The sequence below is a fragment of the Pangasianodon hypophthalmus genome, chromosome 25 (assembly GCF_027358585.1).
Source record: "Pangasianodon hypophthalmus isolate fPanHyp1 chromosome 25, fPanHyp1.pri, whole genome shotgun sequence".
Taxonomy (NCBI): domain Eukaryota; kingdom Metazoa; phylum Chordata; class Actinopteri; order Siluriformes; family Pangasiidae; genus Pangasianodon; species Pangasianodon hypophthalmus.
The window spans coordinates 16002975-16015979 of NC_069734.1; the positions used below are offsets into that span (position 1 = coordinate 16002975).

A 13005-nucleotide genomic window follows, 5' to 3' on the forward strand; every position below is an offset into this window, starting at 1 on the left:
TATTGTACATTGTGAGACAAATTTTCTGTTATTTAAAAAAAAACAGTTGAGGTTGAGTTAAAAATCAACAATGAAGTTGTTAGAATTTTTTGCTCATTAATGGTAATGTGAAAAAATAAAATAATAATCTGATAATAAGATGCCTGGATGGTCATTTAAGTGCAACAATGACAAGTTAAATCAGTGAGATGTATGCACAAGTATTTTGTAAATGAGATGTATTTTGAGTTGTTAAATGTGTGGTTGTTGAAAAAATGGCTATAAATACAAATAGGAACAGATCTGAACACCCCTATCTGTTATATTCCATCTAAATTGATAATTAAGTGTATTGAGTGATGATGAGTACTCTGCATGACTTTTTTTTTTTTTTTTTTTTTTTTTTTTTTTCCTTTGAGCATGATTCCATTTGATGAATGGTGATTCGGGAAAAGGTGAACCACCAAGATCCCTGTGACATTACAACATGCCATCTAGTGGAGTGGAGTTTTCATCTGGATTACAAGAAGTGCCTGGAGAACAGAGATTCTTTGAGTCTTTTCAGTGATCATAAGCTTTAAAACTCCCTGGGTAATAACGTTTTTTTGGACTTAAAGGACTGAGAGGTTTTTTTTTTTTTCTTCTTCTTCTTCTTCTCCAAGACAAGAGCTCTTTGAACTTTGGGGGGTTGTTTTATTTCTTTATTTTCATAAACAGGACTGATTGTATGTTTTGTGTTTTTTTCTCTTATAATGCACACACTTGGAAAAAACAATTTAATACAGCGTTCCTCTTTTTCTAACTCAAAAAATGTGTAGTTTGCTATCTAAAATCCTCCTTTGAACCTAGAAAGTAGTGTGGTGTTTTAATTGCTGCACCCATCAGATTTAATTAAGATGCATAGATTTAAAAAAAAAAAAAAAAAAAAAATTTAATTCATTTATTTTTATTGAGTTACACCACGCCATGTGGCAGTTACACATAAAATGAAGCCCTGAACACAAAGTGGTCCCTTGCTGTTTGGTGTAAAATGTAGGTGTAGTGATTTTAAAAACTTTAATACGATGAATTGGGTGTCATGAATCATTATGACAGCACAGAGGCGTGGCTCACAGCTACTGATCATTCCGAGACTCAACATTTCACAAACGCAGAGAGTGTGAGTATCTCAATGCTTCACAGCAACCAGAAAGCTGCAGTTCAAGACAAAGGTACGTATCTCTCTCTCTCTCACACACACACACACACACACACACACACAAACACACACACGCCAATCCAACAAAGAATGAATGTAAATTAACAGAAGTTCATAAAATCTGAGCTCTAATAGACTTCCTGCTCCCTGTATGAGTGTGAAGCAATGGCTGTGTAGTGGACTATATCCTCTAGGAGTTTCAGTAATACTGTTTCTGTAAACATTTAGAATCTTCTGCTTTATTTTGAATTGTCTAGAGCCAGTTTATATCCCAGATAGATCATGAACACTAGTGTTTAATAGAAGAGTTGTTCTGGAAGATTATTTAAGAGGATGAAGTTCTAACTAAACTCTAAACTCTAACTTGTTTTTGTGTTCATGCCATCATGTGTTTTGAGTCATGGCTTTTTGGACAGAACACTGCACAGAGTGTTAGCTGGATGCTGTAATAATATGGAGCCATTTTCAGTAGTCATCTTATTTCTTAGGGTAGTTTGGCATAAAGCTGGAAGTGATATAGATGATAATATAGTGCCACTCTTAGGGTCAATTTGTAAATAGACTATTCCTGCTCTTTTTCCAATATTTTTCAAAGATATCGTTTAAATAATGATAAAGTGAATAATATGTCAAGGCTGTTTGTGCTACAGTGTTGATTGTATTTTAGCTTTATCAGTTTCACTGCTTCTTTTACTTTATAGTGACTGTGCTAAATTCTTCTGTTTCTCTTCTCTCATCCTGCAGAAATCACTGGAGTCCCAGAATGATCTTGAGCAATGGACAACTCTCCTATAGGGAGACCCCCATCAGGTGTGTGGGGGTGTGTGGGGGTGTGTGTGTGTGTGTGTAATACATGTGTATTAAATCAGCAAACAGATTCTCTTTCTGTCTGTCTATATCTGTTTTCTCTCTCTCTCTCTCTCTCTCTCTCTCACTCCAGGATCTTCACAAAAAAGATGAGGAGGTACAGAGTGGGCAGTGCCTGTGGCATCTCAGTTAGAGAAATCAGCAGGAGTGATTACAAGAACCTGGGAACGAGTGAGTAACGTGCATAATGAACTCATCGTCATGCCCTATGAAAATAGTGCACATCTGCCAGCCAATCAGAAACAAGTATTTTCTCTGGTCATTGTAACATCAATATGAAAAAAAAAAAAAAAAAAAAGGTAAGTATGTATAGTGTTTCTGTGTGTGCGCGTATGTGCGCTCAAATTGCTGGGGGGATGAGGGGGATTTCCCTGCCTCTGCTTTTGATATCCCACTCTGATCATATATTTTTATCACTGCTGAGGATATATTTTATCACTGCCTCATCAGACTGAAATAAATAAATGCATTTCCTAAGACCGAAGGGAGATGGAGCAATTTAGTAAGACTAATAAATGTGTCGGTAAAACTCCACTGTGGAAATTTTTTAAAAAAAATTAAAGGATCCACTCACTTATTTGTTTAAAAAAAAAAAAAATGCACCCTGTATGTAAAACCCAGGACTGAGAAGTTTGAGGCTCCATATGTGTAGGTTTTAATAAAATAACCAAACCCACAATCCAAAAATCAGAGTGAAAAAGCCAGGCTAAAAGGGTTATACACAATCAGGGCAAATCCAAATGAGTAATAAATAAGATGAAGCAATGGTCCAGATACTCAAATAGGCAAACACTAGATCAAACGCTAAGAACTTGAACGATGAATGAGGCAAGAATTCACATGGTATTCCTGCGTTCGACTTAAGGTGACTCGAGGTTGCATCCGACTCGAGGTCAGTACTTGCAATTTCCAAACTCCAACCAGTAAAATCCAAAGAAAACACCCCCTCAACTTGTGGTAGTCTTCTCACCTACGAGTTCCTTCCCTGTTTATGGAGTGAAATCAACATGGCTGCACACAGCATCAAAAGTAAACAAAGTACACTTCTGCTGGTGAGAAGACATGATCTGACCTGATATCACTGTGTGTGTGGACATTTAACAGAAGTGACACATTCAGATACACAAACCTGCAACCATGTTCTTTGAGAGTAAGTGTGTGTTTGGGCACAACTGCACACACTACTGACAACTGAGATCTACTGACAGAGATGCCAATCAGCCTACAATGCAGGTCTTTGGACTGGGGGAGCAAACAGGAGTACCCAGAGGAAAACCCAGAAGGTGCGAGGCAAACGTGCCACCGTGGCCCCTTCTTTAACTTGATTTGGAAATTAAAATTAAGATAATTTTTAAAGCACAAAAGAATGAAATATAGAATAAGAATGTGATGTTAGTCAGACTTGAATGTCTTCTCATGTAGTTTAAAAAAAAAAAAAAAAGAAAGAGACTAAGCTAATCATGGTGGAGTGGTAACCACATTGCTGTGGTAAGTGCACTACTCGTCTTCCGTGTCTTTTCTGCTAGTATCATAAAGAAGCTCATCACCGTTTGCAAGTGCAGTGAAGGCCGAACAGGCTGATTAAGACAGTTACTATTCAGTAAAAGAGTTTTTTTTTTTTTTTTTCCTTGTAGATATTTTTGGCCAACATTTGGTGGATCTTCAATTGTCGGCTGTCTGAAGGCTAATGTCAGTAGCAGCAATCCTCATGTTTCTGACAGGTAAACCTTTAAAAATATTTCAGCTCTTTCTACTGTTTTTCTGTGCTGTTGTGTCACTACTGCAACAGTTCAGAAAAGCTCTCAACTTGTCTGTGTGTTTGCAGGAAAGAACATTTGTAGGATGCTGGAGAGAAAAAGACGAGAGTGACAGAGCAAGAAAACATTATTTAACATTATTAAATCATTATATTAATAATGTATTATATAATACAATATGATTCTGTATCCTTCTTTATCTGTGTGAAGTTTTTGAACGCTCTCAAACTGAGTTATGCTTCCGTTGTCATTTTCACACTTATTTTCACACATCTCTGGCTCACTCACTATGTGTGACTGAGAACAGCAGCAGTAGTTAAAAGTGTGATTACACTCTTGCTGGTCAGTGCATGAACTATTTTAATTTGTGCTTCTGGTGTGTGTGTGTGTGTGTGTGTGTGTGTGTGTGTGCATTTTTACAGAAGTGACATTCAGATACACAAACCTGCAACCATGTTCTTTGAGAGTAAGTGTGTGTTTGTCATAGTGTAATGTGTTTTATTTTCAGGATGTGGCTACTTGACTCAGTGAGAAGTACTCCAGAACTGGAGAATGATAACAGCTGAGTTTGGTTACAAGACGGGGGAGGCCCTGGATGGGGTGCCAACCCATTGCAGGGCACAATCGCACACACTACTGATAATTTAGAAATGCCAATCAGCCTACAGTGAAAGTCTTTGGACTTGGGGGGGAAACCGGAGTAACCAGAGGAAAACCCCAAAGCATGGGAAGAACATGCATGCTCTGTGCACACAGGGCAGAGGCGGGAATCAAGCCCCCAACCCTGGTGGTGCGAGGCTAACATGCTAACCACTAAGCCACCGTGGCTCCTTCTTTAACAATTAAGATCATTTTTTAAAGCACAAAAGAATGAAATATAGAAAAAGAATGTGATATTAATCAAACTTCTTGTCTTCTCATGTAAAACAAAAAAAAAAACAAAAAAAAGAGGAAGAGGCTAAGCTAAAACAGGGTGGAGGGGTAACCACACTGCTGTGGTAAGTGCACTACTCGTCTTCCGTGTCTTTTCTGCTAGTGTCATAAAGAAGCTCATCACCGCTTACAAGCGCAGTGAAGGCCGAACAGGCTGATTAAGACAGTTACTATTCAGTAAAAGAGTTTTTTGTCCTCGTGGATATTTTTGGACAATATACAACATTTGGTGGATCTTCAAGTGTCAGTTGTCTGAAGGCTGATGTCACCATGTTTTACAGACTATCAAGAAATATTACGGTAGCAGCAATCCTCATGTTACTGACAGGTAAACCTTTAAAAATATTTCAGCTCTTTCTACTGTTTTTCTGTGCTGCTGTGTCACTACTGCAACAGTTTAGGAAAGCTCTGAACATGTCTGTGTGTTTGGAAGTACTTTTTAATAAAATTGACAAGATGTGGTTGCAGGAAAGAACATTTGTAAGATGCTGTAGAGGAAAAGACGAGAGTGATAGAGCAAGAAACTATTGCGAAATCTATTAAAACTTACAAATATAAAATCGGTATATATGAATATTTTCTTACATTATCAAATCATTATATTATATTATTAATGTATTATATAATACAATATCATTCTGTTCCTTTCTTTATCTGTGTGAAGTTTCTGAACGCTCTCAAACTGAGTTATGCTTCCGTTGTCATTTTCACACTTATTTTCACACATCACTGGCTCACTCACTATGTTTGACTGAGAACAGCAGCAGTAGTTAAAAGTGTGGTTACACCCTTGCTGGTCAGTGCATGAACTATTTTAATTTGTGCCTCTGGTGTGTGTGTGTGTGTGTGTGTGTGTGTGTTCCAGGAGTTCAGGCTCAGCACAGTGTAATTCTCTCCTCTCAGAGTCTCTGCGCTGTTACTGGATCTACAGTAAAAATCTCCTGTACATTAAGAACACCTGATCACTCCAGTGTCACACAGAGAGAGTGGTATCGAGTCCAGAGCTCTGAAGGAGAAGCACGAGTCCTGAGCAAAGATCCACAATACTCAGGACGAGTGTCTGTAAGCACAGTGACGTCTGACTGTGAGCTGACACTGAGCAATGTGAGTGTGAGTGACTCTGGAGTTTATAACTTCAGATTTAAAGTCACACAGAGAGGAGACTGGATATCAGCATCATCTGGAGTTCATCTGACTGTTACAGGTAACACACACACACACACAAACGACAGTTCCATAACAAATAATGACGTGTTTGATTTAGAATATAATGTCAAACCCTGTGTAGCCCTTTTTACTCCCTGTTGCTGCGAGAGCAGAGCTCTGGGTTCATAACTCACTTTGTTGTTTCCTAGATTATGGTAGATGAAGGAATATTATCTTTTGGATCCCTACTTGTAATTTACTGTATTTCAGTGTCCGTGAGGGATTACTTACTGGTAGATGTAAATAACCTTGTTTTGCTATTTACAGGTCGTAACTAGTAAGTTCTTGCGCTTAGATTATTGTTTTAACTTACAGTCACAGTTCAATAGTTATTCTTAAGTCCTAGTATTTTTCACGAAGAAAAAACTTCTCTCTCCTTTTTTTTCTTTTCCCGCTCTCTCCACTCATTAACCCCTATCCAAGTAACCAATCAGAATCATGCATGTTGCTAGGCAACCCCCTCCCCCCACTCTCTTTTTAAAGAAAGCGATAAAATTATCTTAAAACAAATGAAATAAAAGTTTTGATCCCCACCAACTTTTATGAACTGAACCTTATTTACAAACTGCGTTTTATGCACAAGTGTGTTTCCAAGTGCGTGTATGAACTACATTTTTAACAAAATTGTATCTGCATGCATGAACATATATACACTATATTTTAACGGGGTTACACCTGTTTAATATTTGCAGATCTGAAGGTTACAGTATCAGACTCGTATAGCAACTTAAAGACGCTGTGCTGTAACAACACCTGCACCTACAAGCCCTCTTATGTCTGGTTCAAGAACGGACAGCGTGTTATTGAACAGAACAGGTTAAATGAACTGTATCGGTATGACACTAGTGGGGATGCAGGCAGCTACTCCTGTGCTGTAAAAGGACATGAGGAGCTTCGCTCTCCTGCTGTCTGTAAGAACTCACTTTAAACTTCACTGTCATTGTCTCACTGGCAGCTTCTGTTAGATTCCAATAAACTCACATGCCGTGATTAATGACTGAGTGATGCTTTAGTTGGTTTTAAGTTTAGATTTGTTTTATTTAATTTTGTATATTTCAGGTTTTTCTGATAAGAAGAGCTGCTGGAGTGTGACTTACTCCACCCAGACTATCTGCTCTCTGATTGGCTCATCAGTGGACATACACAATTATTACACCTTCCCTGATCATCACAAGGTCACAGGAGTGTTCTGGTTCATTAAAAAGCAGGCTGATGCTGAGGCTGTGGATGTGAGAGAAGATGAGGAGTATCAGGGCCGAGTGCAGTACACACACAGCTCCCAGAATAACTGTAGTCTGAGAATCACTAACCTGACAGAGAGAGACGCTCAAACATACAGATTCAGATTCTACACTGATGGGGGTAATTACACCGGCCAACCTGGAGTCTCTCTTTCTGTTACAGGTAATGCCACATAATTATACATTTACTTAACTGCATTTACAGAGAAGAAATAGATGAAAATATTATTAAAACTTATTTATTATTTGCAGATCTGAAGGTTACAGTATCAGACTCAGGTAGAGGGCAAAAGAAGTTGAGCTGTAACACCACCTGCACTCTGTCTAACAACCCCACTTACATCTGGTACAAGAACGGACAGCTTGTTACTAACCAGGACAGAAATGAACTGTCTGTCAGTAGTAAGGATGCAGGCAGGTACTCCTGCGCTGTAAGAGGACATGAGGAGCTTCGCTCTCCTGCTGTCTGTAAGAACTCACCTTAAACTTCACTCATTCTATCATCATCTCACTGGCAGCTTCTGTTAGATTCCAATAAACTCACATGCAGTGATTCCTGATGAAATTGTGCTTTTTTAGGGTTTTTTAAACTTAGATGTCTGTTATAATTAATTTTGGGGTTTTTTTTCAGGTGTTTTTGATGAGAGTTGCTGGAATGTGACTTACTCCACCCAGACTATCTGCTCTCTGATTGGCTCATCAGTGGACATACACAGTTATTACACCTTCCCTGATCATCACAAGGTCACAGAAGTGTTCTGGTTCATTAAAAAGCAGGCTGATGCTGATGCTGAGGCTGTGGATGTGAGAGAGGATGAGGAGTATCAGGGCCGAGTGCAGTACACATACAGCTCCCAGAATAACTGTAGTCTGAGAATCACTAACCTGACAGAGAGAGACGCTCAAACATACAGATTCAGATTCTACACTGATGGGCGTAATTACACCGGTGAACCTGGAGTCTCTCTTTCTGTTACAGGTAATGCCACATAAATATACATTTACAGAGATGCAATAGATGGAAATAATATCAAAACTATTTTATTATTTGCAGATCTGAAGGTTACAGTATCAGACTTGGGTAGTGGACAAAAGAATCTGAGCTGCATCACCACCTGCACTCTGTCTAACAACCCCACTTACATCTGGTACAAGAACGGACAGCTTGTTACTAACCAGCACAGAAATGAACTCTCTGTCAAAAGTGAGGATCCAGGCAGGTACTCTTGCGCTATAAGAGGACATGAGGAGCTTCGCTCTCCTGCTGTCTGTAACAACCCCACTTACATCTGGTACAAGAACGGACAGCGTGCGTCTGACTGTAAATCTGCCTCCTGCTCTGTAGCTGCAGTCAGTGGTGCGGTCAGTTACAGCTGTGCTGTTGAAGGCCATGACAGTCTCCTCTCTCCTACAGTGTGTGAGCGTGGATTTTACTCTCCTCAATCATAGTACATCTATATCTCTATCAAATGCTGATCGTGAACACACACCAGCTGATTCAGGTGTTTTATTTCTAATCAGATTCCCCTAAAAACACCAGAGCAGTGGTTCTTTCCTCTGGAGACACAGTGGAGGGAGGTTCAGTGACTCTGAGCTGTAGCAGTGATGCAAACCCTCCTGTTCTCACCTACTCCTGGTTTAAGCAGAGAGCAGATGCAGACACACTGCTGACAACAGGCCAGAATTACAGCATCAGCAACATCAGCTCCCGGCACAGCGGACTGTACTACTGCACTGCTCGCAACCAGCTGGGACAGCACAACTCTACACCAACACACCTGGATGTGTTACGTAAGCACAGTGTCCTCTATGTAACTTTATAAAAAGAGTTTTTAACTAAAATGTTCTGATGTTTCTGTATAAAATCTACACGAGTCTTGAACAGTATTTTAGAATTAGAAAATGAATTGGTTTGTTTATGTGTTTGGACTTCTGGGCTGCTATAGAATCGGCCCCTCTGTGATTAACAAAAACAACAGTCAAAGCACACAAACTTGTGTAATGGTGTCATATAATAATGTGGGCCCTGAAGGTAAAAACAAAACAGTAATGTGCTGTAATGATTTGTCTTTGACACATTGTCTTTAAAGTTTATATCAGGCTTAAATAACTTTTAAACACATAATTCCAGTCATTCTTCTGCTGTAACTGAACATCAGCTCTTTTTTCCTGCCATAAGATCAGGATGTTGTATATTTTTGGTATCTTTGTGACATCATTTGTGCAAAAGTGTTTGGGTTTAAATGAATATATTAAGAAGAGATCAGGTTATTCATGCTACATTGTTAAAATTGTTTTCATGTCAAGCAATTATATTTCTCTTCTAATGGTAGGAAAAACAACAGACTGACAGATCTTACACAAATATATTTTCTGTTTTCTGTCACAGGTTTATGTTGGTAATTTAGTGGAAACCTTTGAAATAAGTGTGAGAAACATCTGCAAGGGTTGGGATACTGTATTTTTACAGTACAGTAATTACGCTTGTTTATTTATTAGAAAAGATTGAAAGGTATTAGTCATAGATGAATGTAGACAAAATGACAAGATGTGTGCATCGAACTGCCACGCGCACTCAGGGTGTCTGAGCTATATTTATTAGATTAATTACAGATAGATTCTGACTTTGTGTTCTTATGATCTAGATCATACACACCAGCTCCAATAATTTCACACTCTAAACCATTTTTCCCAGAGAGAAAGTGAAAGTCCAGAATAAATCTTCAGACACAATCTGTAAAATGTAAAACTGGCTAGGAAAGCTATTAATGTCATAACAGCATTGACTCTGCATACTGTTGTGGAAACAAATCAGTTATTCAGTGGATTTATACAGAGCTTTTAAGACAGGACTTTTAAAACTATGCATTTCATCAAGAAAATGCTGTCTTATCCCAGCAACTGCATAAGAGTCTATATAAGAAGGCACATCAGAAATGCCACTGTGCTGGTGCATTTTGCCACGCCCACTTTTGCACTGCTCCACCCACATATCACATGTTAATAGCGACAGTGTAGAAATGTGATAAAATTGACCAAACAAAATAGCCACACACTATTCTTGACCAGCAACTTACGCTTGTGCTAGCACAAAAATAGAGCCTCATGTTGCCCATGATTTATTTCTGAAGGTTCAGAGAAGAAAACAGATTTAAAGGTCATCATGGTGGGACTGATTGTCTTCCTGGCAGTAGCACTCCTCTCAGGAGCTCTGTGGATGTGGTATGTGAAATGTGAACATACTGAATATATATATATATATATATATTTTTTTTTCTAAAGTCATTTGCATCTAGTATGAACATGTGCTTGCTGTTTCTCAGGAAGAGGAAGTCGAGCTCAGCTCATGGCCACAGCAGCACTGGTGAGAGCAGACAGGTGAGTGTGGATGAAAGGAGGGACTGTTTGATCATGTGACAGGTTCAAATATGAACTTTACTCTGTTCTCTCATTTCTATCAGACTGTTCCAACACCTGGAGATGACACATACACAGCACTGAATCCCATGACTATGTCCCCAGATTATGACACTCTGCAAGTATGTGTACAGTCTGTATGTGTGTGTGTGTGTGTGTGTGTGTGTGTAGTTCTCTAAACTCTCATTTCTCCCCTAGAATGTTCGAGGCTCTGCCAGTGACACTTACACAACTCTGAACCCTGCAACCATGTCCTCTGATCATGACACGCTGAGGGTAAGTCTGTAGCATGGATGTATTTGTGTGTGTGTGTGTGTGTGTGTGTGTGTGTGTGTGTGTGTGTGTGTGTAAGAGACAAAGAACTGTAACCCCCAAAAACATTCCTGTAAACAAGCGTGTAGAATGTTTATTGAATGTTTATTTTATTTTTGTGCATTTTACAGAAGTGACATGTTCAGATGCTCGAAACCTGTAACCACGTCCTCTGAGAGTAAGTGTGTAGTCTGTAAATGTGTGTTTGTGCACAAGGATGTTTGTTATAGTCTATAATGTGATAATATTCTGTGTTTCTTTCAGGATTTTTCAGGCTACTCGACTCAGTGAGGAGAAGTACTCCAGAACTGGAGAGTTATAACGAACAGTTGCGTTTGGTTAGTGACTTTATCATGAACAGCACAGGAAGGATGCTCAGAGTGAGAGTTTTAGGATTAGATTTGAGGATTACAGTTAATCAACATTAAGACGTCACAAAAAACTAAATTCTGTCTTAAGTAAGTGTCATTGATTTATGTTATTCAAACAGCTTCTTTAGCTTCTCAGTTGTCTTTCTGCACATTTATCATGTACAGTATACACACACATACATATGTGTAGCGGCCTGGGAAAACCCTTCACGCTGTTATATTTTGACATTTTCTACTATATATAGCTCTACAGCTTTTCCTCATCATCTCTTCACTTGACTGATCTCTGTTCACGCTAACATCAGAATGGAAATAATCACTTAATTCAGTCACTTCTGTTCTTGTTACTGTCTTTTTATCGATTTAGCTAAACATTTTACTCTGTAACTGTCATTGTCATGTGTTGTAAACTACAGTGAAAAGCTGGATAATGATAAAGATAACTGATAATGATATCAGCCTCCATGAATTCTACTTTGCCTGATCTGTTGCTGTCCAGTGTTGAAAATGTTTCTATGTACAAGAATAAAATTGAGCTTTTGAGCTTTTTCAGGACTGAATACTGTACACTGCTTTGAAATCATAACTATTTATTTACACAGCAACAGAACTACAAATTAACTAAGAAATAAACATCATTTCTGGCCCCAAATAAAAAAGGACACCATATGATCTAAAACAATTTGTGCTCCATCATTAATTGCAACAATTAGATTTTGAAATGTATAAATTGGGCAGAATTGTGTCAGTAGAGACCAAAGCAAATTGCGCAGTAATCTAAAAGTTGCAGATATGGACAAAATATTGTATTGCAAAGTATTAACATCCCTTTGGTGAAATCTTGATGTTCATAGTTAAAGTTCAGCCTATGTTATACAGACCAAAATGATTTGTGTTGTTTGGATCATGTGAGTGTCCCGATTCTTTCAAATTGTCATCAGAAGGCTGTTATAGCAGAAAAGCAGGGACTAACTTTGGAATGGGCTCAACAAGCTGCTTTTGTATTCTGTTATTACACACTGTCTTATTATATTCTAAGTGTAATATTCTGGATTATTTTTTCCTTTTTTCTGTCACTGCTATTAGTTATTGCAATTATTATTTGCGATAGCACGGTGACACAGCAGGTAGTGTTGATGCCTCACAGCTCCAGGTGTTGATGCCTACACTTCCAGTCTGAAACTGTAGCTCTGAGAATGGATGATGATGAACCAATCCCCAGGACGTCCATTTTACTGGAATAGCTTACTACCTGAAAAGAGCCTGGTTAACCCTTTATACATTTTGCATCCACAATAAATATAAAGAAACAGACTAAATTATTACTAATCACTGTTGTAGATGATGTTGGATTTGGGGAGTTTGTAAGTATTTTAGGCTGCTTCCTGAGATGACTTCTTCCTATGAGAAAGCGAGCATCTTTATTAATAATTAATAATTACACAGCATTACTTCATGTGGCCAGTTGGTTTTATTGTGTAAAAAGTGTTTTCAAAGAATTAGAAGGCACAGATTTGTTAGCTGGGACCCAAAACCCTGCTGCAGCATCCACTTGGAGTAGACTAGACTACTGTCTGCACTTCATGGGTTTGACCACCACATGGCACCAGCACACACTGTGTTGAAAAGCTTCAAGTAATTCAGATCACTTTCAGCTTCATCTTTGTCAGGGTCTCAGTGGATCCGGGGTAAGAACACTTTTCAATTATGCAGACTTTTATAAA

The 13005-nt window shown here is 38.6% G+C and overlaps 1 protein-coding gene and 1 long non-coding RNA gene across 2 annotated transcripts; both read left to right on the forward strand.

The window, feature by feature from the left end:
- Nucleotides 1-830: 830 nt before the first annotated feature.
- On the forward strand, nt 831-4186 carry LOC117596019 (uncharacterized). The gene is made up of 4 exons (XR_008300958.1): nt 831-1190; nt 1922-1987; nt 2118-2215; nt 3679-4186. It is a non-coding gene; the product is annotated as an uncharacterized LOC117596019 (long non-coding RNA).
- A 68-nt stretch (nt 4187-4254) lies between these two features.
- Nucleotides 4255-9058, forward strand: LOC128317442 (sialoadhesin-like). Its single transcript, XM_053229300.1, has 9 exons — nt 4255-4267; nt 5600-5938; nt 6633-6851; nt 7000-7344; nt 7434-7649; nt 7813-8160; nt 8236-8324; nt 8469-8598; nt 8703-9058. The coding sequence occupies exons 1-9, from the start codon at nt 4255-4257 to the stop codon at nt 9002-9004; spliced, it is 2001 nt and encodes a 666-aa protein (XP_053085275.1). The 3' UTR covers nt 9005-9058.
- The last annotated feature ends 3947 nt before the right edge of the window (nt 9059-13005 follow it).

Excerpts from the sequence above, each read along its gene's own strand:
- LOC128317442 (XM_053229300.1), top strand. Across the intron at positions 6,852-6,999 it reads GCTTCGCTCTCCTGCTGTCT|GTTTTTCTGATAAGAAGAGC; the intron begins GTAAGAACTCAC and ends TGTATATTTCAG. Across the intron at positions 8,161-8,235 it reads AGTCTCTCTTTCTGTTACAG|ATCTGAAGGTTACAGTATCA; the intron begins GTAATGCCACAT and ends TATTATTTGCAG.